Source organism: Poromitra crassiceps, assembly GCF_964638095.1.
Source record: "Poromitra crassiceps genome assembly, chromosome: 4".
NCBI lineage: Eukaryota > Metazoa > Chordata > Actinopteri > Beryciformes > Melamphaidae > Poromitra > Poromitra crassiceps.
In genome coordinates, this window is record NC_139626.1 from 55,980,453 (window position 1) to 56,007,952 (window position 27,500).

The following is a 27,500-nucleotide window of genomic DNA, read 5'->3' on the forward strand; positions in this document are numbered from 1 at the left end:
GCACACGCGCACACACACACACACACACACACACACACACACACACACACACAGGACAGTAAGCAATAGCCTGGATGTGATCAGGGCAGCACTTTAGAGAACATATAGCTATTGCAAATCCACATGTCTAGTATACTATAGTATACTGTAGAAGTCAACATGTCTAGTATACTATAGTATACTGTAGAAGTCAACATGTCTAGAATACTATAGTATACTGTAGAAGTCAACATGTCTAGTATACTATAGTATACTGTAGAAGTCAACATGTCTAGTATACTATACTGTAGAAGTCAACATGTCTAGTATACTATAGTGTAGAAGTCAACATGTCTAGTATACTATAGTATACTGTAGAAGTCAACATGTCTAGTATACTATAGTATACTGTAGAAGTCAACATGTCTAGTATACTATAGTATACTGTAGAAGTCAACATGTCTAGTATACTATAGTATACTGTAGAAGTCAACATGTCTAGTATACTATAGTATACTGTAGAAGTCAACATGTCTAGTATACTATAGTATACTGTAGAAGTCAACATGTCTAGTATACTATACTATACTGTAGAAGTCAACATGTCTAGTATACTATAGTATACTGTAGAAGTCAACATGTCTAGTATACTATACTATACTGTAGAAGTCAACATGTCTAGTATACTATAGTATACTGTAGAAGTCAACATGTCTAGTATACTATACTATACTGTAGAAGTCAACATGTCTAGTATACTATAGTATACTGTAGAAGTCAACATGTCTAGTATACTATACTATACTGTAGACGTCAACATGTCTAGTATACTATAGTATACTGTAGAAGTCAACATGTCTACTATAGTAGAAGTCAACATGTCTAGAATACTATAGTATACTGTAGAAGTCAACATGTCTAGTATGCTATAGTAGAAGTCAACATGTCTAGAATACTATAGTATACTGTAGAAGTCAACATGTCTAGTATACTATAGTATACTGTAGAACATGTCTAGTATACTATAGTATACTGTAGAAGTCAACATGTCTAGTATACTATAGTATACTGTAGAACATGTGTAGTATACTATAGTAAACTGTAGAAGTCAACATGTCTAGTATACTATAGTATACTGTAGAACATGTCTAGTATACTATAGTATACTGTAGAAGTCAACATGTCTAGTATACTATAGTATACTGTAGAACATGTCTAGTATACTATAGTATACTGTAGAAGTCAGCATGTCTAGTATACTATAGTATACTGTAGAAGTCAACGGGCCCTATCTTCGTACAGGTGATATCCCGTGTATACTAGACATGTTCTACAGTATACTATAGTATACTAGACATGTTGGGCCCTATCTTCCGACAGGCGATATCCCCTATTAGCGCTTGCACACCTGTTTGCGCGTGCCTTAAGGCAGGAAAGATACCGGTCTGCTTTGCGCATTTGTCCAGGTGGTATGCCGAGTTTTGCACCCCCGCCCCGGCAGCAAGAAAAAAGCATCCCCACCTCACGGGAGCATACTTGTAATGATTTATACAGAAACATAACTGTTTAAAAATTATAACAGGCATGCACTTGTGCCTGTCCCTAATTTGCATTGTGCACGGCATTAAACAAGAGCAAACGCTAAATTGTCGCTTTTGGGAAGATAGGGCCACTTCTCTTTTCGCCTCGCTCGGCGTGCCTTGAACCCGCCCACAACTCCCATTGACTTCATGCCTGGCAACTTCTGGCTTCACGCGTCACGCTTGGAAAATAGGAATGAATCCTGAATGATCGCTTGAGCGTGCTTTGAGGAAGGCACATGCTCGGCTGGTGTGAATGGCTTCGCCTGTTAACAAGGACGCCGAAATGAAACTTGTGGGTTCAGCGTAGGTTGAGCGTTGCTTCGGCGTATGGTGTGAACGGGCTGTAATGCTGGATATGGCTTACTCTGTATGCTAGTCACCCACTTTACCTCTCTAAAGGCATTCTTATTATTTAGAGCACTATTGGGCGCCGGGCGGTGTTGCTTACCATCTCCAGGTCAGAGTTTTCTGGGGTGAAGCCGGTCGGCAGGTTGATATCCAGAACCACCATCCTGACATATCTGGGTCCTAAAGCCCTGTGGAAAGAGAAGGGAACAGAGCTGGGTCAGGATACCAAACATGATGAGAGGAACCACATGGAGAGATGACAAGCCTCCTATTTAGTGTCAACAGAGCAGCATGGAAAGATTAGAATATTCAGGGCATAATAAGAATAGCACGGGTAAATCGAGTCGTATGAAAATAAGTTAAAGGTGTCCTCACTAATGATACAAGAACCCATTGGGACAATCAGTAACAACTAACAAGATGCATCATCATTCCTCCAAGCAGTTATGGCCTTTCAAAAGATTTAAAAATGTTGCCTCTGTAGCACCCCCATTTGGCCAATCAGTGTAATGTCTTAATGCCAGAAGAATGGCTCAATGACCAAAGGCCTGTGGTTATACTGGCTAGTTCCTGTTTGGTAACGTGTGTACTTCTGAGAGTGTCTATCAAGTCACTGATGAAAACATTTCAGTCTGCCAACTCACGTATTGAATGCAAATATAGTTGCAGAGACTATTGTAAGTCACTTTGGACAAAAAATATATTTTCAAAGTGGGGGGCCGGGGCCCCAGGGACCGCCAGAGGGCATTAGGGGGGCCTCAGCAAATTAATGGAAATGCTTAAAAAGAAACATCTTTATGGGGAAGAAAATAACCCTAATCCTAAGCCTTCAGTTACATTTGTTAATACTACAGTTTAATAAATAAAGAATATCATATATTTGTATTATATTTTATAAATATATTTATTGTATTGTTAACAAACAAAAAAAATCATATTTGTCATGCCCATCTGTCTGATTGTCTGCCAGTCATCACATTCATTGTCATTTCCCCCTGGTGTGGGTAATACAGTAGTCTGAGTCTGACTCTGGAACAATGTTTATAATGGAAAACAGAAAAGACAAGATTATTAGGTTATTACATTAATAAAAGTAAGGAAATATATTCAGAGGTTGTATGGATGTGATTTTTGACATCTTCAATAATATCGTCAATGGGTTTTTAAAAACATCTTGCAATAGGGGGGGGGGCAAAGGCTAATGCTATTTGGGGGACCTTGGCATGGAAAAGTTTGGGAACCCCTGTGCTAAATGACCTAATGTCATGTCATGTCATGTCATGTCATGTCATGTCATGTATGTCATGTCATGTCATGTCATGTCATGTCATGTCATGTCATGTATGTCATGTCATGTCATGTCGTGTCGTGTCCTGTCGTGTCGTGTCGTGTCGTGTCATGTCATGTCATGTCATGTCATGTCATGTGTCTGATCCTGTCATTCCCTGCAGCAGACACCTAGCTAGACAAATGAGAGCAGGGAGTGATGATTACATGGCTTAAATACACTCATGTATCTGTGAGCATGCATCTACAGGATGTAGGATGTGTGTGATGTGAATAACTATACTTTTGTAAATGTTCATGTGTACTTATCTGTGTATAATTTCAACCCGATATTTTACAATTGTCTGTGAGACTGTGTTGATAATTTACTCTTTTACTTGGCTTTTAATTGTATTCTATGCTTTCTCTCTTGTACAGCACTTTGTAACTATAGTTTTGAAAGGTGCTATCGTAAATGATTTACTTACTTACTTAGGGGACATTCACACCCAAAGCGCTTTTGGAGCTGCCAGTGTCTTTCTGCAATTCATTCTCTGTGTAAGGACGCGCTAGACGTGCTCCTCTTTTAATGAACGCACCTGGCGTTTAAACGCTGGTGGCGTCTCGTCTTTTTGGCGGAGCACTCTGGGCGTTTTAAAGCTGAAAAAGTTGAACATTTGGAAGAAAAGCACGCTGCTCGTCTTTTTACTCCTCCTACATTTTCTCCTCCCAGAGGGATCCTCAACCTCAACCAGCTGGCTACCGTCCATCTGGTCATTGTGTGCTCAACTCTAGTGCGCGCGACTGCAGCGGAAAATAAAACGAAGCGCAAAAAAAAAAACGCTCTGTGCGCTGTTTTGTGCACAATGGAAGCGCTCTCACCATGATTTTCATAGCGTTCTGACTGAAAAAAAAAACGCTTTTGGTGTGAATGTCCCCTTACTAGACTGCCTTATTGAGAGGGGATACTGGATACAGTAAGAGTGGCTGTGAGTATCACGTATCTGCAGCGTGACTTGAGTTGTCCACCTGAACTATAGTCTCACAGGCTTCACTTCATTTCCTCGTTCTCAGCTTTGTCCGTTTAAATAAAATGTAAACCAAACACACAAACACAAATGAGTCATGAAGCAATAACTCACCTCACTCTGATGGTGATCCGGTAGGACTTCTCCACATCTGCTGGAGGCTTCTCTGTTATGGGAGGAAAACACAAAATATGCTTTGGTCTGTCATGGATGAGGATCTCGTGCTGTGAATGTACATTAGGTTAGGTCACTGCTGCACCCTCCACTAACTATCTGCTGGGTTTTATTGTCATTGCACTACAGTTTGTTATGCTATTGTAATAATATTGTAATAACTTGTCAATCACTGGAATGAAATTGTCTTCTCACTTGTATCACTTGATGTAGGTTACATTATATTTTGTACATTATTTTATGTCATGTTTTAGGTTATCTTATGCTACATTATGTCACATTATGTTATAGATTATGTTGTTGTTATAAGTTGTGATATGGGGAAGTGTGAGAGTTGGAGCTACCGCTGGATTCTTCAATGGTGACGTTGAGGTAAAAGTCCTTGCAGGGTCTTTTCTCATCCACCTCGTGCAGCTGGTTGTAGTAGGTCACGACCTGAGGTCAAAGTTCACAGGATCAGGAAGTGAGCCCACATGTAAAACAAATGCGATGAAATGATTAGTATCAGTTAAATATTGGTAGAGCAGCTGAAAATAACACCCATTCAAGTATTATAATGCCCCCCTGTCATAGGTTTCTAATGGATTTCATGAGCTTCTTGGTCATGAAACTAGCTCTACCTCCCAGCAAGGACCATCAAAATAAAAACATCAAAAGTTGGAGTTGTAACAGCAGCAATATTGGTCTACAAAGGTGTTCATGTGCTCAAACCTCCAGTATTCCCTGTCCGTTCCCTCGAGCCTCCACTTCAAACTCCTGGTCCAGGGCCACCTAGAAAAACACCAGAGAAGAAGAAATTGCAGATGAAATACAACTGAACAAAGAGACGTAAAGTTAGCACCAACTTATTGTTTATTAGAATCGCTGTTAAACTACAAGGGCGTTTGAATGCATGAAGGATGATGGCAACTTCCACACACATGCACACACACACGTGCACACACACACAGACACACACACACACACACACACACACACACGCTCAGCTAAATGCCTGAAATATGAATGTGAAGCAGTTTCGTCTCTCTTACCTTGGAGGAGCGAGCCATATAGGAGGTCGTGGGGTCAAAATGGTAGCGGGCGTCACTGCGCCCCGCAATCTTGAGGTCCACCTGCAGGCTGAGGTCCTGTGGAGGAGGCTTCTGGACCAGGTACTCTGACAGCGCCTGGAGCACCACCATGGTGGACTGGGGGGGTAGGGAAGGAAGGGGGAGCAGATGTTTTTTAGGGGTCCAAGCACGAAGTGCGTGGATCCCTATTGTATCTGTTCTGATTATTGTTGTTTTTCTTCTTCTCCGGTAAAACTGTACAGCAGAAACTGTAATGCTCAGCCTAGCCAGACTGGGCACATAGATTGTAAATGTGCCTCACTACTCAGAAACAAAAAATTACCCATATCGGCCAGATGGTGGCGCTATAACAGACCATTTCACGTATTGGCCCATAACTGCTGAACTGTGAGGCGTAGAATCAAAATTCCACATCTGCTGGATTCCCTGGATCAATACGCATCTATCCATATAGACCACGCCCATTTAAGTCTGCTAGATTTTCCGCCATCTTGGACTTTCTCAAAAAAAAAAAAAACGAACTCGTCCTAGGCCATTTGCCCGAATGAGCCCAAACTTTTTGTGTGTCATCTCTGGACTTCCCTGATTAAAAAACTCAGAAAGAATTTGGATACATGAAACCGTCTTGAAATGATAAATGTTTAAACTTTTGTGTATTTACTTTTGTTCTTTTCCTGCCCTAAAAGTGTGTGGATCTCAGAAACCATACACCCCCCATCACCCAAACTTTCCACACAGGTTCACGACATCACCCACTACTCAGAGTAAAAAAATTACACCAATCCACCAGATGGTGGCGCTATAACAGCCAATTTCACGTTTGTCGGTCCATAACTTCTGAACTGCGAGCTGTAGAATCAAAATTCCACATCTACTGGTTTCCCTGGAGCATCATGTATCTAACCCACTAGGCCACGCCCATTTCTGTGTGGTAGATTTTCCGCCATTTTGAATTTTATCAAAAACCTACTTTTGCGAGCTCCTCCTAGACTGTTTGGCCAAATCACACAAAACTTTTTCTGGGTTATCTATGGACTACCCCGACCTAAAGTTATTAAAGGATTTTGGATACGTGAAACCATTTTGAAATGATAAATGTCTAAACTTGTGTGTATTTGCTTTTGTTCTTTTCCTGCCCTAAAAGTGTGTGGATCTCAGAAACCACACGCCCCACATCACCCACCTTTCTACATAGTTTCAAGACATCACCCACTACTCAGAGGAAAAAATTACACCAATCCACCAGATGGTGGCGCTATAACAGCCAACCACCACTACTACTGCCGCTGCTGCTACTACTACTACTACTATTCTTAGTACTTCTGCTGCTACTATTGCTACCACTCCCACTACTACCAACACTACTACTACTAAATATAAATAAACTGAAAAAACTACTACTACTGCTACTACTACTACTACTAGTACTGCTTGGAAACCGTCAGGTCACCGGATCTCAACCAAACTTTGTTTACTTGTGCACATACCAAGTCTGAATAAATGTGCACTATCTGACATATACCCCCCAAGTCACCGGAAGCTTGGACCCCGCATCGCCGCTTGCGGCTATATTTTATATTTATTATTATAAATGTCTCTGTGGTGACAAACTCAAAACAGATATTTATGTTTGGTTTCCAGGGTCAGTGCTCTTCAGCAGATTCCCAATATTGTGAAACAGAGATTGTTGGCATTGGTTCCCTGAGCAGGTAGCGATCCCAAAGAAGATCTGAGGGTCTCATTGCTGCTTTGACACTTTTTACCAGCTTGGATGCACTTTAGCCATCTTTTTGTCCGAGCTAAAATCTGTCATCATTTCATCATTGCTATTTAGCCTAAACAGCTATGAACCATTTAGACAACTGAATCTATCACATTCAGTCACAATCAATGTACATCACATCTCTCACATCTCCAGCGTCGCACCCGGCTGTCCGCTTTTCCATGTCTTCACAATTGCACAGCCTATAGCACAGTTTTGCAAGCAGAAGCACTGTAAGGATGATCTGTCTCATCTTCACTCAAATTGCTCTTTTTGGTGTAAACGCTTATGTTGTTTGCAAAACATAAAAAAAAAACATTTTGGAGAGAGGTTATAGTATTCATAAATGTATCAGCCACTCACACAGTTGACCACCTTAAACGTCATCCCTGTAACACAATCTTCACACATTTTACTAGTTACAGTATATTATTATTATTATTTTAATAGCTCATAATTTAATAGTCAGTTGTGAATGGATTTGAATGGACTTCGGCCCCACCATGACATGACAGAATAGTCAGTGCTGAATAGGTTTAAGGAATTATGCACTAATCCAAGCCTGGAGGACAACGGACATGAGTTAACTTCAAGAGACTGTTCTTAATATTCTGTTCCATTAACACGGCCATTTTGCTGGAGAGATAACGGATGATTGTAATAAATCAACAAGTGATTATAATCAAATGAGAGCCACAGCCAATGAGCTGTGTATATTGTAAAGCACTGTATTGGTAGTTAAATGTGTGTGACGCTGTGGGAATTCTATGAATAACAAGTTGACTGAGCTGCAGCTTCCAGCTGGGCTACCCGGCGCCCCCTGCTGGTACCTGAGTGGAACCGAAGCCTCCTCCTCTCCTCCGCTGGCTGTTCAGCCATTTGAAGGGTGCTTCAGCCTCTTGCAGCCGCCCGCTCTTTAACAGGGCCAGCAGGGCGTAGCCGGTCGCCTCCAGAGTGAACAGGTGGTTTCCTGTGTCAGGCCACTGGCTACCTCCTGGAGGGGAGGGGGGAGAGAGAGAGAGAGAGAGAGAGATGTGGGTGGGAAAGGGAGGTGGTGGGAGAGGGAGAGAGGTGGGTGGGAGAGAGAGATAGACACAGAGAGAGGTAGGTGGGACAGAGATGAATGACTTCAAAACCGTCATCTAGTTTGACAGTTATTGAGAGTTGATTTGAGTTAATGAGTTATTAATTTGAGTTAGTGTGGACCAGTGATGTCACTGGTCCACACTTTAACACTCAATAACTGTCAAATTGAATGACAGACTTCAAAACCGTTTACAGTTTTCTGATATACTACTGATGTTCTAATGATACAAAGCTGGTTGAAAATGGGCAGAGTGTTCCTTTAAGAGAGTAGATAGTAGTGTAATACATATGCATCCACCTGTAGATGTTAAGAGAGTAGATAGTAGTGTAATATGTATGCATCCACCTGTAGATGTTAAAAGAGTAGATAGTAGTGTAATATGTATGCATCCACCTGTAGATGTTAAAAGAGTAGATAGTAGTGTAATATGTATGCATCCACCTGTAGATGTTAAAAGAGTAGATAGTAGTGTAATATGTATGCATCCACCTGTAGACATTAAGATAGTAGATAGTAGTGTAATATGTATGCATCCACCTGTAGACATTAACACATTGACTGCCAGCCTTTTTTCAATGCTGTAGGTAAGTTCTGCCAGGTTTTTTTTTGAGGATTCTAGGCTCATTTTACAAGAGCCAAGGATTCTTTTCTGTTAGGACTTCGTGAACACCAATCATCTAAAAATAACTAATATAATGTGTGCTTTCTCTGTCTAAAAGAGTTAGTTTGTAGAGTTAGTAGTTATGTAAGCATTAGCAGTTGAATACAGCATGGTTTCAGCGTCTGAAAATTTATTCAGAGATAAACGGCTTTTTGTGAAATTCGATGGAACAGTCACTTTAACCATTCATTTTTGGCATCAGTAAGACCTAAACAATAGTTTTGAACAGTAATTTCCTCCATAACAGCAGGAAACTCCCCTCTGCTCAACTCCTCCCTCCGTGGGCGTTCTTCTTGGCTGCAGCGCCGTGTCACATACACTTTCCTACCTGTGCAAATGCACTTTCTCATACTCTCGACCTCTCAAATAAATTTCTGAATAGAAATTAAATTACTCTAAATTAGAGCGAAAAAGAAACAAAAAAGAATGGGTTGAAAATCCCATTCTAAAAGCCTTTTATGGCTGTTTCCAATTTGGTGCTATTTTGCAAGGCAAAATTGCCTGCTGCACCACAAGCTTGTCGCCAGTCTCACTGCCCCGCTGCCGCTGTGCGTGTCTGCGTGGCCACTCCCCGAGGAAGCCCGGCTGGACTCGCCCGCCTCCCGGAGCCCTGGCCGAGAGCTCCGATGAAGCCCCTGCGACTCTGGTCATATGTACGCTGCGTGCCTCAAAGTGTGCTCCATCCGCAATCCACCATGCAAGTTTGCAACCCCGCACCGCCAGCAATCAGCGCGAAAACGAAAGTGTTTTCGCCCCATCCATTTTCACGATAATGGCTTCCATGCTGCTGTCTTGGCTTGCTTGGCTCTCAATAGTCTGAGCACCGTCTCCACTCAGTGGGTCGGCGGAATGGATTGCACACGCCCGGCGGCTCTAACACTATAATAGGAGATGCAAAAGGGCCAGATCAACGATCCACCGTCAAAAAAAAAAAAACGATTTTTTTTGACGTGTTAACACGTCGTTGGCAGTCAACAGCTGGATATTGAAAACGTGTTAACACGTCGTTGGCAGTCAACGTGTTAAGAGAGTAGATAGTAGTGTAATATGTATGCATCCACCTGTAGATGTTAAAAGAGTAGATAGTAGTGTAATATGTATGCATCCACCTGTAGATGTTAAAAGAGTAGATAGTAGTGTAATATGTATGTAATAGTGGTGTAATACATAATGTAATAGTAGTGTAATACATATGCATCCACCTGTAGATGTTAAGAGAGTAGATAGTAGTGTAATATGTATGCATCCACCTGTAGATGTTAAGAGAGTAGATAGTAGTGTAATATGTATGTAATAGTGGTGTAATACATAATGTAATAGTAGTGTAATACATATGCATCCACCTGTAGACATTAAGATAGTAGATAGTAGTGTAATATGTATGTATCCACCTGTAGATGTTAAAAGAGTAGATAGTAGTGTAATACATATGTATCCACCTGTAGATGTTAAAAGAGTAGATAGTAGTGTAATACATATGTATCCACCTGTAGATGTTAAAAGAGTAGATAGTAGTGTAATACATATGTATCCACCTGTAGTGGACTTTTTTCAGAGGCAGATCTGCACTGGAGACAGAACTAATTTCATGGGTTGAGTCAAACCACAGTGCACAGTGGGAAGGGAGGAATGGAATGGAGATGTATGTTCTTGAATGAAATGTCCAAAACAGTATAGTAACTTTAGTCCTTGGTTGACAAAATCTTTATAGGTGATATCCTCTTCATTTCCAGAGTGAAAAGATGCAGAGTGAACAGATACAGTACCTTGAGATGCAGCTGTGAGTAAGACAGAGTGAACAGATACAGTACCTTGAGATACAGCTGAGAGTAAGACAGAGTGAACAGATACAGTACCTTGAGATACAGCTGTGAGTAAGACAGAGTGAACAGATACAGTACCTTGAGATGCAGCTGTGAGTAAGACAGAGTGAACAGATACAGCACCTTGAGATGCAGCTGTGAGTAAGACAGAGTGAACAGATACAGTACCTTGAGATGCAGCTGTGAGTAAGACAGAGTGAACAGATACAGTACCTTGAGATACAGCTGTGAGTAAGGCAGAGTGAACAGATACAGTACCTTGAGATGCAGCTGTGAGTAAGACAGAGTGAACAGATACAGTACCTTGAGATGCAGCTGTGAGTAAGACAGAGTGAACAGATACAGTACCTTGAGATACAGCTGTGAGTAAGACAGAGTGAACAGATACAGTACCTTGAGATACAGCTGAGAGTAAGACAGAGTGAACAGATACAGTACCTTGAGATACAGCTGTGAGTAAGGCAGAGTGAACAGATACAGTACCTTGAGATGCAGCTGAGAGTAAGACAGAGTGAACAGATGCAGTACCTTGAGATGCAGCTGAGAGTAAGACAGAGTGAACAGATACAGTACCTTGAGATACAGCTGTGAGTAAGACAGAGTGAACAGATACAGTACCTTGAGATGCAGCTGTGAGTAAGACAGAGTGAACAGATACAGTACCTTGAGATACAGCTGAGAATAAGACAGAGTGAACAGATACAGTACCTTGAGATACAGCTGAGAGTAAGACAGAGTGAAAAGATGCAGTACCTTGAGATGCAGCTGTGAGTAAGGCAGGTATCGGGTCGAACGGTGGATCTTGCCCCAGCAGAGCCAGAGCGTAGGAGGTGATGGCCACAGTGTACGGCCTCCTCAGCTGTCTCCTCAGCGACCTCAACCTCAGGTGCCTGGCGGCCTTACGGGTGGCAGCCTACAGAGAAGATGGTATACCTATTAAGGGCAGTTTAGAGTCCAGCGATGTATCATAGCCGGACGGGCATCGCTGAACGTGATGTCCTTTCCAGTATCGCTCAACGCTGATTTGGGATGCTGTCGATCGTAAAAAGTATAAACACCCAGGCGATAGGAGAACGCATCGCAGAGGCGCAGAGCAGGATATTTTCACATGGATTAATGCCGGGCGGACAGATAGAGAAGCTAGCCAGTCAAGGCATAACGTTACCGTTTTGATTGCAACATTACAAAACTAGTCTATCTGCTTGCTAACATGCTGTATGATTATCCATGCTAACGATGTGTTAGCTGTTACTTACCGTCTGCGTTGAGAATGTCTGCTTTCCAGGCATTTGCCTTTTTAACAGCATCTTCATAATCTGCCCGGTCGTTAGCCCAAACGCACGGGAACCGTGTCATCTTTATTACGTTTTCGACAAATTTGTGATCTTCTTCCATTGTTAATTCAACTAGCTAGCTAACTAGTGGCTTCAGAAACTGCGGTAGGAGAGAAGAAAATGGTGGTTGTCATGACAACGGAGCCAACGATGGGGTCAAAGTTGAATCCAGATGAAGTCTTGACGATGGTCATCACAACGATGGCATATCGCCCGTCGCTGGAAGTATAAACACTTCGTCGTTATCACCAATGATGGAATGTGATCATGGTCGGTCGCAACGACCATAAATCGCTGGGCTCTAAACTGCCCTTTAATACTGCTATGACTATATGGGGCTCACCTGGTAGAGCGCATACCACAAAGGGTTAGTCCTTCCCGCGGCCGACCCGGGTTCAAATCAGACTGTCCTATCAAATAAAGGCAACAACCCCCCCCCCCCCCCACCACCAAAAAAAAAGAAAAAAAAAAGAAAAAGAAAAGACTATCGATTTTTTTTTTTTTTTTTGGTTTGCTCAGGATTCTGGTACTTTTACAGTTGCTGTCCTTTTGTCTTTTATTGTATGGTCTCTAAAGCCCTTTGTAAACATATACACATTTTGAGTGTGTGTTACCTCCAGATCAGTGTTAGTACAGTGGATCCCTGCCTCTTTGGCCTCAGCCAGCGCTATGAGGACGAAGGCTGTCAGAGTTGTCTTAGGCTCATCGCCATGGAGACCGCCCTGGTGACACACACAGGAAGAGAGGATTTCACCAAAATCAGTTCAAAAAAACATTTGTTTTTTAAATAATCAACTAACACTGTTATACAGCCGACAGTATCATCATCAATGTATCAAGTTTAATATTGTTTTATATATTCCAGGAGTTATTTCATATTGCAGTGTTTGTGTTTGTGTGTGTGTGTGTGTGTGTGTGTGTGTGTGTGTGTGTGTGTGTGTGTGTGTGTGTGTGTGTGTGTGTGTGTGTGTGTGTGTGTGTGTGTGTGTGTGTGTGTGTGTGTGTGTGAATCTACTTTCCCTCAATCTACTTACGTTAGAGACTTCCTACAATTCCCAGAATGCCCTTTGACAACCCCCCCAAGAGAATGGGCATATTCAGCTTTGGGTTTAACATATAGGTGGAGAGACTGATAGAAATAGCTGAGTCTGGTGAGAGAAAGTCCCTTGTTTAAAATACAAAATGTTATGTTGCTGCAATGCATTCTGGTTTATTGAGGCTATTGAGGGAGAATTTGGTCTCTCTGCCTCTTCTATGATGATTTATCCCTGACTGTGTCCACACACACATCCATAGTGTGAGTGAGTCAGAGTGTGTGTGTGTGTGTGTGTGTGTGTGTGTGTGTGTGTGTGTGTGTGTGTGTGTGTGTGTGTGTGTGTGTGTGTGTGTGTGTGTGTGTGTGTGTGTGTGTGTGTGTGCGTGCGCGTGCGGAAGTGTCTGTGTGTTTGTGTGTCATACAATCATGGTGGTTTCGTAGACTGGGTTGTCCTCTCTGAAGTTCCCAGAAAACATCTGTTTGCTCATCAGGTAGAGCAGAGCGTCGCACACTTGCTGCTCATCGACGTCAATGCCGACGATAGAATGAGCCATGGAGAAAACCTTCACCACGTAGGCTGTGATCCTGAGATTTAATTTCACTTTGATTAGCCTATATTTATTGGCCTTTTAAGCAGATTATCTGATTTTACAAACAAATTGTTTTTACTTCATAAAGTCGCTTTTATTACTTTTTTAAGGAGTAATGAGTAACTAATTACATTTCCAGAGTAACTTGCCCAGTAACACTGTAAGCAAGTGCAACCACCTATAGAATATCAAACTTCATCAACAGAAAACTCAAGCTCCTCCCCCACACTGTTTGATTGACAGGGAACACAACTGCAATGAACACTTAACATTAAAGACAGAGATGAAATAATAAACAGCAACAATTAATGAGCGCTTACAATTTTACAAAAAAGAGAAAAAAGAGACAAAAAATTTACAAAAAAGAGAGTAAAACTAAAATATTGCCACTTTATGAGGGTCCATCAAAATATAATGTAATGACTGTACTGTACCATGTACTAGCGCCTTGGTTCCTGTAGGGGGGGTAGGAGCCATCACTCTTACGGTACACCAGCTGCTTTTCATAACCTGGGAATACACAGCAACATGGAGCAATGTCCAGACGGCATGTAAAGAGTCAGACCTCCACACTAATACACAGCAACATGGAGCCCCGTCCACTGCTGTGCATATGTAACCGAGGTGAATCAGCGTGGATTCCTCGTGAGTCCCGAGTGGTAGCGAGTGGATTGGTTAAACTCACTCCCCAGTATAAAGGCATGTTAATCAGCTCCGCCAAGGGAGCTAGCTCTCTTGGTGTTGCGGTTAACATGCTGGACTCCCAAGCCGAAGGTCGGCGGTTCGTATCCCACCCCTGGGCAAGTACCACCTACACAACGCCGTTACACATAATCCACTCCAGGTTTTGACAACTCTCCAAGGTGCTGAAGCCCTGAAGGGGACTTTGAACTCTAAAGCTAGTTTTGCCTCTTGGGATTTGAACTCTGAACTGTACCTTGTGTTTATCTTTCAGTCAGTAAAGACTTTAAACGCACATTTTGTCTCTGTCTCCTGCATCCTTGGGTCCAGCTATTACACAGCGATTACACCTTTAGCCTCTGTAAGAGACGCACCAGGCTTTTCAACTAACCATAATATAAACCCATCAGCAACATTATTAAATACAACTGCTCCCACCATCCATTCAGAAACTTTAACACCACGGGAGAAAGAACACTTCTGTCAGTAACCCGGGTTGTGATCGGGGTGGAAGGAGGGCATACACACTTGCCTTTCATTCTGGAGACCGGTGTTTGCGTACGATAAGTTAGAACTCAAACGAAAACGCTAACCTTAACCAAGTTGTTTTACCATAGGTCCCTGAACACAACCATTACGCTCTCGTGAAAAGGTGGTGTCCGGTGGCGTCGGAAAATGGAGAAAACGGTACGCAGTGTGTTAAAAAGTCAAAGTTAAAAAGTGACGCGAAGGGTCGTGACAAAGCGGCGGAATTTGACACCCTGGGATGAGAACGTGTTGGCAGGCATCCATCTACAGTACACACCATCAATGAGCCATTGTTTCCTATCCAGCGTGTGCATCTCTCTGCCTCCAGACTCACACCTCTATCTTAGCCATGTCTCCTAACCATCCATCCATTCATCATCCATCTATCGTCTATTCCCTCCTCGTCCCCCTCACCTCTCCTGATGTATCGGAGGGCCTTTGACTTGCGCTGCACCCCCACGCTCTCCCAGTCATTGGCTCGGTCCAGATAGAGCGTGGCGATGAGCGGTAGCGTGATGCTGGCCAGGTTCTGCTCCACACAACCGCCGGGCATCCGGATCAGAGAGGCCAGAGAGTCTTCGCTGATGGAGTTCTCTATACTGTCTGCCAACACATTACCTGAGAGGACAGGAGAGGAGGAGATGAGGACAGGAGAGGAGAGAAAAACTGTATCATCAAATGGCCCAAAAAATAGGACAGGATACAAACCAACTACAAGAAAATATCAATTCAAAAATGAATAAAAATAAAAAATAAAATAAAAATAAAAATAAATGAATTTAACTGGTGGTGGGGGGGGGGGAGCGGGCCCGCTATGGCCCCTTTTCCCTAGCCCCGCTCCTTTCCTGACCATGCCCCTCCCACAGCCCAGATACACTTAGCCACTCCGCCTACACAACCTTCGAAACTCGACTCACAACAACAACCTTCCTATTCCTAGCTACCGCCCCTTTTCCCTAGCCACGCCCCCTTCCGTGACCCAAATCTGATCCGATCAGCTCCAACATGTAGTGGGTTCTTCCTTGGCCCATGCTACAGCTTTCAATGTTTTTGCACCAAAAACATTGGTGCCAAACTCATAAAAGTGGTCCTCATGTGTGAAGATTATCCTGCTGAACACTGGTTCGCGTTTGAATAAGCTTGCGTTAACCACAGACCTTATTTGAAGCATCGCGCCAAAAACAGTGAAGAACCCGGAAGTGTTAGCATCGATGTTTTCTGGACTCATTCCTGCGGCTCTCTATTGTACTGGGCATAGGCGTGCCACATGCCAAAGCAGGCGTTTCAGCGCTAAAATGTGGGGATAGATGGCATTATCCTATCGTCAGCAGCGTGCAATTACTTTGCGCTAGGAGCTTTGAAAAGGACATCTTACGCGCAAATACCATACAACCATAATCTCCGTGCTGCGCAGCGCAGTGCAAAGTAAAATTCCTTTTGGATATGTCATTACGCACAGCCTTGGCACGCGTGGACATCAAATTCTGCTGCTAAAATTGGGTATTAGCAGATAATTCAGTGAGGCAATCAACTATAACTCACTGAGAAACTTTTATCACATCGCAAAGAGGGAAATTAATTGAGAAAACTTTTTGGACAATGGACATAGGCTATTTATCTTCATAACCCGGAGGGTCATTGGCACAACAGACGATCTGTCCTCACACAAGTGAGTACACTCTATTACGCATGGAGAGAATTACAGCATACTGCATGCCTCGCACAAACAACCATTGTGAGACGGTAATCTGATTGGTTTTGATTGACGTAATGCCCAGCATTGCCTGGCCACACCTGTGAATAATTCTGGTAGTTAAAACCGCTCAAATCCCGTTTGCGCAGGCATTTTGGGGCGCAGATGATTTTGACACGGCTCTAATTTGCGCTTGCGACACGTGCCGTGAACCTTTCCGCATCCCCGCCGAGAATTGCATCCCAAACATATTTTGGGGCTGTTTTAACTTAGAAATCAGGGAGGTCACGTCTACCAGGCAATTATATCACTTTTAAACAGTTAAATGTCTGTATAAATCATTACAATATGCTCCCGTGAGGTGGGGATGCTGCCGCCGCTGGGGTGCAAGACTCGGCATAACACCTGGACAGCGAACTGCAATCTTCCCTGCTTTAAGGCACGTGCAAACAGGGGATATCGCTTCTACGAAGATATGGCCCCTTGACATGACAATATATTACAACTCGCCTGGCCATAGAATGGGCAAGATACATCGGAAATATTACTTTGACCCATCTAAAATCATGTAACTCATGACCCGTCTCTGACCTACTTCCGGTGTCCACCTGTTGCTCTCTTCTGTTATTTCCATCATCTTTCCATCGTCTTTTGTGTTGCTGCCTTCGGCTCTGGTGAAATAAAATTGATCTCCTTGCTCAGCTTTAACATGACGGTGGTTTTCAATTGTTTTGAGAGAGAAAAAGTCCGCTACTCAGGAAGCCCTTTTATTTGTGTGTTTACGTTGGCTCCGCTAGGCCGGAGGCGGGGGTTTAGCGAAGCCGCGGTCTTGCCTGGTGAGTGGCCGGCCGGGGTGGTGGCTTCCCTTTTCCCCGTAGCGTGTAACGCTAAATAACAACAAATTGATATCCATTCTCCTGGCCGATGGTCTCATTGCCCATGTAGGTCATAGAGGCAACAGGATTTCATAACCATGTTTAAAAGTTCCGTGTATGGATTAAATTTTAACCTTATACGTTATAGCCTACTTGGGCTATGGGCGGAGGGCAGATGTGCGGTCGCTATGACGACCAGCCGGGGCTGGTGACATAAGTCACATGATTTTAGATGGGTCAAAGTAATATTTCTGATGTATTTTGCCCATTCTATGGCCAGGCGAGTTGCAATTTGTCATGTGATGGTGTTTTGGGGTCATTAATAAATGAGATAGATTCTGTTATTTAAAAAATAATAATTGGTAGTGCTATTTTACATTGAAGTCAATGGGGCGAGGCTTGTGTTTTCCCCCTAAAATGGGGCGGGGCCTAATTGCAGATCTGATGTATGACTCTGCAGTGTCTCACCTCTGATATTGATGAGCGTTACTGGCTGGGAGTTCGGCACAACTGATTCCAGTTCCACCTTGGGATGATGAACTGTCTGTGTCCCTGCACCAGGCACAAACACAGATGCTCTGGATGACAGTGTCAACTACTGTAAATACGTACAACTTAAGGATAAAAACCCATAAATGTGGCATGTTAATACCGTTAACAGCAGAGCACTGAAAATAACATGTCATTACAATCTTCTTACCGCCTTCTGCAGATGGGTTCAACACCAAACTCCAAACTTCAGTCTTCTGCACTCCTTCCATCTGTTTGGGTTCAGAAAATAGCTTTGCTTAGTGAAAATCAAACTAAACTAAAAAGGTTGAAACTAGGGATGCACCGATTGCCATTTTCTTGGCCGATTCCGATTTCCGATTTTTGAATAGTCTGACTTGCCGATACCGATTTTTGCCGATTCCGATTTTTTTTTCTAAAAACAACAATTGACAGCTTACACAAACGTTTTTGTAACTTTGTTTAAAAATTAAGATTCATAGAACAATTCTTACATCTAATGGGGATCCAAATAAACAAATAAACAATTCTTATCATTTGCATGAAGTAGGACCTTCTCACTCAAACACATCTCAAAATAAAAGTGTTCCAGGTTAGGCTACTGGACAGAGCTTTTTTGTGCAAATACAATGAATACAAAAATTAAATTAAATCCAATAGCCTATATCCCACAGCTATCATGCATTTACTTTTCCAAAAGAAAACAGGTGCAACAGAACATCAAAATGATCCATGGACAAGGAGTTTATAGACTGGCTCCAGACCAGTCCTCTTGAGTAGAGGGGAAATGAGTTTATGAGTTACAGTAACGATCTTCAGTCTGAATATCAGGCGGAGTTTACACACAGTCCGAAGTTTGGTATGCGTATTTTTATCTGCCATCCGAAAAAATATCGTCACGCACAGAAAACGTTGCACACTTGTGAGTCCGATGCATTTTTATTATTATGTCCGTCGTTCTCATGTCGTTCTATTTGCAATACGAAACAAATAGTCTCTCCTGTATCCACGTCACGTTACAACATGACTTGACAGGCTGAGGCAGCAGCGCTGATGTGGAATGGAAAAGCAGGTCGGGGAATGGTTATACTGGACACACTCGCCAAGCCGGCTGTGCGCGGTGGCGGGTTGCTGGAGCACCGCTTCCCGGGGAGAGAGCAGAGAGAGGGGGGCCAGTGAGGTGAAGCGAGCCGCTCTGACTGGACTCCAGCCGAGCGGGACACGGCCGCACCTCTGTCTCCACGGCTTATTTTCGATTTGCATGTGTGACAAACTGCGAGCTTTGTCTACTTCACTGACGGTGAAAAAAATCCACAACGAGGAAGGTATGCTGGCGTGTGTGGTGTGGTGGCTGGGTGCCTGTCTCGGTGCTTTGGGGTGCGCGCACGTCATGTGAAAATCGGCTCACAGAATCGGCTATTTAGAGTGACCGGAACAGATCACCGATCGAGGCCGATCACGTGAAAATCGGCCATTTCCGGTCACGTGCCGATCGATCGGTGCATCCCTAGTTGAAACTCATTTCAACCTAAATAAGTGTCTATGATATCTTCTTAGTTAAAATTGGCTAAGTGAGCGGTGTCTGTCTGTCTGTCTGTCTGTCTGTGGGGTCCTGTCAGTCACAATTTGTGATGGAAGTGATTTAATCAGTGATGTCACTTGAACAATTGTGATGTCATCACTGAAGTCCACTCAAGCAAATGTGATGCCATCAGTGATGTCACTCAAGCAACTTCTTCTTCTGTGGTGTTTCATGGCAGTTGGCATCCTTTATGTTGCATTGCCGCCTCCCATGCCGCACCGGCTTCCCACCCGCAGACACGGCCAAATGTGTCTGTAGGAACGTCTGACCAAGCCGGAAGTAATGCTGCCGGGAATTGAACCCGGGTCCCGACGGTGGTAGGCGAGTGCTTTTACCTCTACACACTACCCAGACACCCCTCACTCAAGCAACTGATTGCCCAACTGTGATGTCACTCGAGCTGTGATGTAGTTCTCTCACCACAACAAGAGAGGCATCTTACCATGGAGTCATTACGCCACAGAACTAGTTGCCATGCTGCCATGCCATAGAATGAGTTGCCATGCCATTTCATGCCATAGATCTAATCGCCATGTCATTCGTGAATAAAGCTCGCTACTAAATGGTAAATGGCATGCATTTATATAGCGCTTTTATCCAAAGCGCTTTACAGTCAGTAGGTACATTCACCCATTCACACACCGATGGCGGCAGGTTACCATGCAGCGTGCTGGCACACCAACGGGAGCAATTTTGGGGTTCAGTGTCTTGCCCAAGGACACTTCGACATGCAGACTGGAGGAGCCGGGAATCGAACCACCGACCTCTTTTATCCAAGGCGATTAGTGGACGACCCGCTCTACCTCCCGAGGTACAGCCGCCCCCTGTAGTATGTAGTATGTAGTATGAGCCGATGGCACCAAGTTGCACAATGGCGCCGTGGTGGGTGGGCAGTGCCTGTCTGTCTGTCAGTTATGATTTTGGGAGCCAGCAGAGCGGGCGATTTCCATAACTGCAGCCATGGCGCATTGCACGATGGCGCACAGTTGCACGGGTATTTTGTTTTTAGCTTTAACCCTGTTTTTAATGTCCAATTTATGTCTGATTTTTGTATGTTTTTTTTTTTTTCTTGGTGACGTTTTCTTGTCTGTGAAGCATTTAATGTTTTGTCTGAACTTCACCATCATGACTAGTAAATTCCAAAACACACCATTGAGCTTCACTATTTTACCAGTTGACTCGTTTGTTAAAACAATATAGGAACACCAAATGATGGCTGGTGTATCACCGTTATATATTCTCATTAAAAGTGACTCACCACCACCCGCAGCAGTTTCTGGACGCGGTCCCCTACCAACACCTCCCCCCTGCCTAGCACCATCACCTCCACAGGGAGTTTCCCCACCACCAGCGGTACAATGGCGTAAGGCAGCACCAGAGAAGCACCGGCCGGCAGAGTCACTTCCTGTGTGTGTCTCTCTTTGAAGGCGATGCTGCACATGCCCACTGTCTTCATCAGCACCAATCTCACCTGGGCACAAAACAGCCGCAGAACAGTCACAAATGCTCATAGTTTATTTAATGTATGTCATGTTATTGTATAACTTCTGTGGAGAGAGATTAGTGCCAGGAGAAATTGTATTTGAACTGTATACACATTTTCTTAAAGCCCCTGGAAACCCAAATCCAGATAAAATGTGGGTGAGTTGTGAGCTGGTCAGGTGACTGAGGAGGAAGTGTGTGTGCTGTGGGTGAGTTGTGAGCTGGTCTTACTTGCAGGTCTTCCTGGCCGTAGTTGTGCAGCACAGCTTTAATCACCACCTGTTCGTTCCTCGCTACTGAATAAGGCAGCTTCAGGTCCACAAAGAACTGCTTCCATGCTTTGACGTTGTACGGCTCGGCAACACAGAAACCTACAAGCATTTAGAAGCACACACATTAGTTGTGTGTGTGTGTGTGTGTGTGTGTGTGTGCGTGCGTGCGTGCGTGCTTGTGTATGAATATGTGTGGATCGAGTCAGACTCGACCACTATATCAGAGCCTCTCGCACATAATACTGTAGCTTGGTATGAATAAAGCAACCCACTAAGAAATTTAGCAGAATTTGACAACAAATTTCAGAAAAGAGGTGAGAACTGCAACACAGCATGTGTGGATATTGGTTTATATCATTATGTGTCAGGGAATAAATGTAGTAATGGGAGGTCCTCACAAGTATAGTAAAACAAACATGTCTGTAGAGGTTTATGCGCTAGGCAAAAGGGAGACATTTTGAAAGATCGATGGTAGAAGCGAGAGAAACCGTGTACATACAGATCCAAATCTATGATTTAAAATCTATATTAACTCCCACCTCTCTCCAAATCTATGATTTAAAATCTACAGTATATTAACTGCCACCTCTCTCCAAATCTATGATTTAAAATCTACAGTATATTAACTCCCACCTCTCTCCAAATCTATGATTTAAAATCTATATTAACTCCCACCTCTCTCCAAATCTATGATTTAAAATCTATATTAACTCCCACCTCTCTCCAAATCTATGATTTAAAATCTATATTAACTCCCACCTCTCTCCAAATCTATGATTTAAAATCTATATTAACTCCCACCTCTCTCCAAATCTATGATTTAAAATCTATATTAACTCCCACCTCTCTCCAAATCTATGATTTAAAATCTATATTAACTCCCACCTCTCTCCAAATCTATGATTTAAAATCTATATTAACTCCCACCTCTCTCCAAATCTATGATTTAAAATCTATATTAACTCCCACCTCTCTCCAAATCTATGATTTAAAATCTATATTAAGTCCCACCTCTCTCCCCCTCCTACCTGTCTCAGGTGATGCGCTGATGCCCATCACACCCCACTCTGTGATGCTGTCAGGTAAGATGGAGTCTACAGTGACAGACGACAACCTGTTGATCAGATTCATGTTAGCAAATACAGTAATCACTGAGGAGGTCAAAGTTCAGAGCCACTCCTCCCTGACAAGATGTCATAAATAATCCTGTGTGTATTAGTGTAATCGAGGTGAATCAGCGCGGATTCCTCGTGAGTCCCGAGTGGTAGCGAGTGGATTGGTTAAACTCACTCCCCAGTATAAAGGCATGTTAATCAGCTCCGCCAAGGGAGCTAGCTCTCTTGGTGTTGTGGTTAACATGTCGGACTCCCAAGCCGAAGGTCGGCGGTTCGTACCCACCCCTGGACAAGCCCTTAACATGGGTTGCTTGCTGCAAGTACCACCTACACAACGCCGTTACCTTAGCAAGCATGATCTGTACTGTTTACCACACCCGTGTTTGGCAAGTAAAATAATGAAGAGCTAAGATAAAATGACAACCCTAAACTTTCTTTATTTGTTTTCTTTTTTTTATTTTTGTTCATCAAAGTACAGGACCAGTCAAACTACCAGTCAAGCATTTGGACACACCTGAGTGATGACACACCTGATTCATCATCCTAAAGAGAATTTGATCTAAAGGCTTATGCTTAAAGGCTAGTTTCTTAGACAACTATAAATAGTAAGGCTATTAAAGTAAATAAAAAGCAAGTTAACTGATATTATAACTTATATTAACTTATATAACTGATATTAACTCATTGAGTGCCAGCCACTTTTGGAGAACGGACGCTCCCAGTGCCAGAGTTTCAGAGCGTTTTCAGTGATTTCTCGAGGCCCACAGAATATTGTGTGATATTACTATGTAAACACCGAACACGCAAAAAGAACGATGAGACTCTCTTCTATCATCAGCAAAAACAGGTTTATTGATATCATTTTCCGTTCTTTAGTTATCAGCCGGAGAAGATAGCTTGATTTAACCAAAAGCAGCCGTTTTTTTCTAGAAGCTGAGATAATGAGCCTTTTGTGAAATTAAACATTTCATGCACATCACTGACTGAAGCTAATATTTTCTGATGTAGTCACACCTCAAAAATAATTTCCTTCAATAGAACAGCGAAAACCAAGGAATTTTGTTTGGCAAAACAATATTTTTTAGCTGCAACCAGCAGCGCTGGCCCCTGCGTGCGCTGCTGGTTGCAGCTTCTTGATTTACTGCTGGTGTGCATCAGATATTCTAGCTTGCGTTTGCCAATCCTGTCCTGCTGTCTGGGTCTGTCTGGATCAGTGTTGTGTGCTGCTCTGCGTGCCCCCCCCCCCCCCCCCCCCCTCAACTGCACACTCCTCCTCCGTATGGGAGTGTCTCTGGGGCTTTCTGCTGCGTTTGCTCTGCACTGAAAAGTCCGCTACATCCAGCTTTTTTACAGCGTTCCGCGTGTATTTGTCACCGGCTCCCATGCTTCCAGTTGAGAATAATAACAACTAATAACAAAATCATGCGGATGGGCTATCGCAGCGGACACGGAGATGCTCAATTGTGGCAGCAGATTGGCTGCTGCAGGCACAGCTAACGTTATGCTTCATGCATATCGATGCATACGGATGCGATGCAATTTCCGTTTCCCCAACGACTTCTTCTGTTTTTTCCTCGCCTTTCTGTAATCTGGAGAGCACTGTCGCCACCTAATGGGTCCCTAAAATAGCTTTTACACATTCAACAGCCACCATACTTTCACAGGAGATGGATCTGGCTTTGATGCACGTCCCACCGTCAAAAAACGCAATTGACGAACATACTCGTCCTTGGCACTCTACGTTACTAAACCAATTGACGAACATACTCGTCCATGGCACTCAATGAGTTAAGTTAACTAAATATTATATATATATATATATATATATATATATATATATATATATATATATATATATATATATATATATATATATATATATATATATATATATATATATATATATAATATTTAGCCTACATATATTTATAACAGTCATATCACAGTTATTGTTGGCCTATATAATATACACTATGTGTGATGTAGTGACCGTTATAAATATATGTAGGCCTATAGGAGGAATGATCATTATAGCTACTGTACGTATATTATAGTTAGGTCAATTAGGATTATAGTGCAACCATAGGATATAGCCTATATAGAAAACAATCAGTAGCAGGCATATAGAGTAGGCTACTGCAGGGTTGACACATTAAGCGGCCTGTCCAGTAAAGTATTTCACCGTTATAAACCGTGATGATAGCCTACTCTTGCAGTTACCCCAAAAATGGACTTGGAAGGATCATTACCACAGGAGGTTTTTCTAGTGAGGCACGGGAGGATGGACCTCCCTTGTTTTTTTAGAAGAGATGGGGGATTTTATATAATAATATATATATTTTTAATAAAATATCAATCAAATGTGTTTTTTCTTAATAAAAATCATGCTATTCTTAAAATGCTTCAACAACAGTGACACCTGTAGGGCACTGATGGAGCGGCATGCAGACAGAGTCTGTGCCAGGTCTGTGCCAGTGGGTCTGTCCTTCAGGGGTACAGTAGAAAAACATTCCCCCATAGGGCGTTTCATTTCCTCGGCAATTTATCTAATGCTAAATATGATTGGTTGAAAAACACATGCACTTCACAGGGAACAGTGAAGCCTAAACCACCCTCACCAATCACTACCAATCAATTCATTTATTCAACCTCATTGGTTGTTGATTGGATAGATCGGTAAGATTGACATTGTATTGTTCAATGTCTGATGAATGAGTCTCAAAATCTTGTTGAATCCAGCGCCATTGTCTAGGAAGTGAATGCTGACATCAAGATTCCACTTTGCTGTGATGACATGACACAGATTTACACAGTAGCAGCATATTATATTTTCCTCTTCCTCTTTCTATTATTTTTTATCAAGCAGTAAGTTAGCTCACAAGCCAGACAGTTGTTGCATTGCATTACACGAGCCAACATGAGTTAGAGCGGGCAGCCGCGGTACGCGCGGCGGACACAAATCTCCGCAAACACTGGGATATATGCAACGTCATCGGCTGCACGCGATTACAGACGGCAAGGATGTGCAAGTAATTCAATTAAGTTAAAGTTATCCGGGTCTTCTAGTAAATTCGGCGTGCAAATGGTCCACCACAACACCGTTTCTATTTTACTTGTAAAATGCCAATAGGGTTTATTGCAAGTTTTGATAATATACAACTCGCCCGTCTGGTGACACAACTAAACAAGTCAACTCGATGCAGTGTGACACTGCACGTTTTTAGACAAACATTGGCATTGCATCAAACTCAATCACAATAAAACGTGGCGGCATCTAACAATTAAAACGCAAACACTGTGTAAAAACAATTAGCACATTATCAAGTTTTAGTCAGCCCACTAGATCCCAGTATATTAATGTGATGTCACGAAATCAATTTCTATCATAGCACCATCATAACAAGGCGCTCAACAAATACCCAAGTAGAAGACTTTGGAAACAGTATTTCAGCTATTTTACTGCATAGGTATGTGCCATTTTAAACAATGAAACCATTTTGAGATTAGAGAAAATAATATTTTAAATGACTAATAACAATAAGCGATGGGGTCTAGCATTTTGATGAAGAAGGACACAGATATCTTTACAAGCTGTCTCAGTTTATTATGACGACAACAATAATCAACAAAATCCTCCGATCAATCCTCCTGACCCATAGCCTGGTCAATCCTCCTGACCCATAGCCTGGGCAATCCTCCTGACCCATAGCCTGGTCAATCCTCCTGACCCATAGCCTGGTCAATCCTCCTGACCCATAGCCTGGGCGTCAACAGACGGGAGTGGACAGCAGCTGTCCTCCCGGATTCACCTGAGGAAACGGAAAAAAACGTTAACGTTAATCTCATCAAGATTACAGCTCAATTGTAGCTTTTTTGTTGCTCCATTTTTTGACAATAATGTTCGTAAAGTGGCAGTTATTGAAACCTACTACCCTGCTTGTAGGCATCAAAAGTCCTCAGAAATTAATTTTGTGTTGAAATAAGTTTAAATTGTAAAAAACTTACTTATGGCGTGTTCTCCGCTGCGTTCAGCTCTGCTCACATAGCACACATGCGCACATCCCTTGGGCCCAATGGCAGCCTCCGTAACCCGGAAGAAAACCACTTCAATTTGTTTAATGCGCCAATGATATTCCCAATTTCCCCCCGGGGATCATTAAAGTCTTTCTGATTCTGATGAGCAGCCTTCATTCAAATGAATGGGTGGGCGTGGACTTCCCCTCATCCACCTGTGCCTGTATCAAAGACAAACTGCCCACAATCTGTTCAAATCGGGACACACAGCTCCTCCACCCTGACGCTGAGCACCGGCTCCCCACAGGGCCGCGTGTTGAGCCCGCTCCTGTATGGCATCTACACCCATGACTGCACTCCCACCCACCCCACCAACACCATCATCAAATTCGCGGACGACACCACCCTGGTGGGGTTCATAATGAATGACGACGAGACGGCGTACAGGGACGAGGTGCAGCGGCTGGTGGAGTGGTGTGCCAGCAACAATCTCTCCCTCAACACCAAGAAAACCAAGGAGGTTGTCATTGACTACAGGAAGAATAAGACCCCTGTCCCGCTCTACATCAATGGGGACTGTGTGGAGAGGGTCCCCCATTTTAAGTTCCTGGGGGCACACATCTCTGAGGAGCTCGCCTGGTCAGTCAACTCTGCAGCGGTGGTAAAGAAGGCCCAGCAGCGACTCCACTTCCTGAGAGTACGCAGACGGAACAATCTGGAGGAGAAGCTGCTGGTAACCTTCTACCGCTCCACCATCGAAAGCGTACTGGCGTATGCCATCACAGTGTGTATACGCTGGCTCCACCGCTGCTGACAGGAAGAGGCTACAGAGGGTGATCAGGACAGCCGAGAGGAGAACTGGCTGTCCTCTCCCCTCCCTAGACGACATAGCCAGCTCCCACTGTCTCTCCAGGGCAGAGCAGATCATCCGCGACCACCTCCACCGTGCTCATCACCTGCTCAGCCTGCTGCCCTCGGGCAGGAGGTACAGGAGAATCAAGAGCCGC

General features: G+C 43.3%; 1 protein-coding gene across 1 annotated transcript in view; it reads right to left on the reverse strand.

Moving 5' to 3' along the window:
- Nucleotides 1-27,500, reverse strand: part of LOC310775854 (venom factor-like) — a gene marked incomplete at both ends in the record, with an annotated part of 96,400 nt that overhangs the window by 6,782 nt on the left and 62,118 nt on the right. Inside the window, 16 exon segments of the mRNA XM_083635980.1 lie at nucleotides 2,011-2,098; nucleotides 4,319-4,370; nucleotides 4,723-4,813; nucleotides 5,090-5,149; nucleotides 5,410-5,565; nucleotides 8,041-8,204; nucleotides 11,535-11,694; nucleotides 12,730-12,837; nucleotides 13,574-13,736; nucleotides 14,176-14,251; nucleotides 15,365-15,568; nucleotides 17,987-18,070; nucleotides 18,219-18,279; nucleotides 20,869-21,081; nucleotides 21,324-21,463; nucleotides 22,393-22,478. Of these exon segments, the coding sequence (XP_083492106.1) occupies nucleotides 2,011-2,098; nucleotides 4,319-4,370; nucleotides 4,723-4,813; nucleotides 5,090-5,149; nucleotides 5,410-5,565; nucleotides 8,041-8,204; nucleotides 11,535-11,694; nucleotides 12,730-12,837; nucleotides 13,574-13,736; nucleotides 14,176-14,251; nucleotides 15,365-15,568; nucleotides 17,987-18,070; nucleotides 18,219-18,279; nucleotides 20,869-21,081; nucleotides 21,324-21,463; nucleotides 22,393-22,478 (1,906 nt within the window).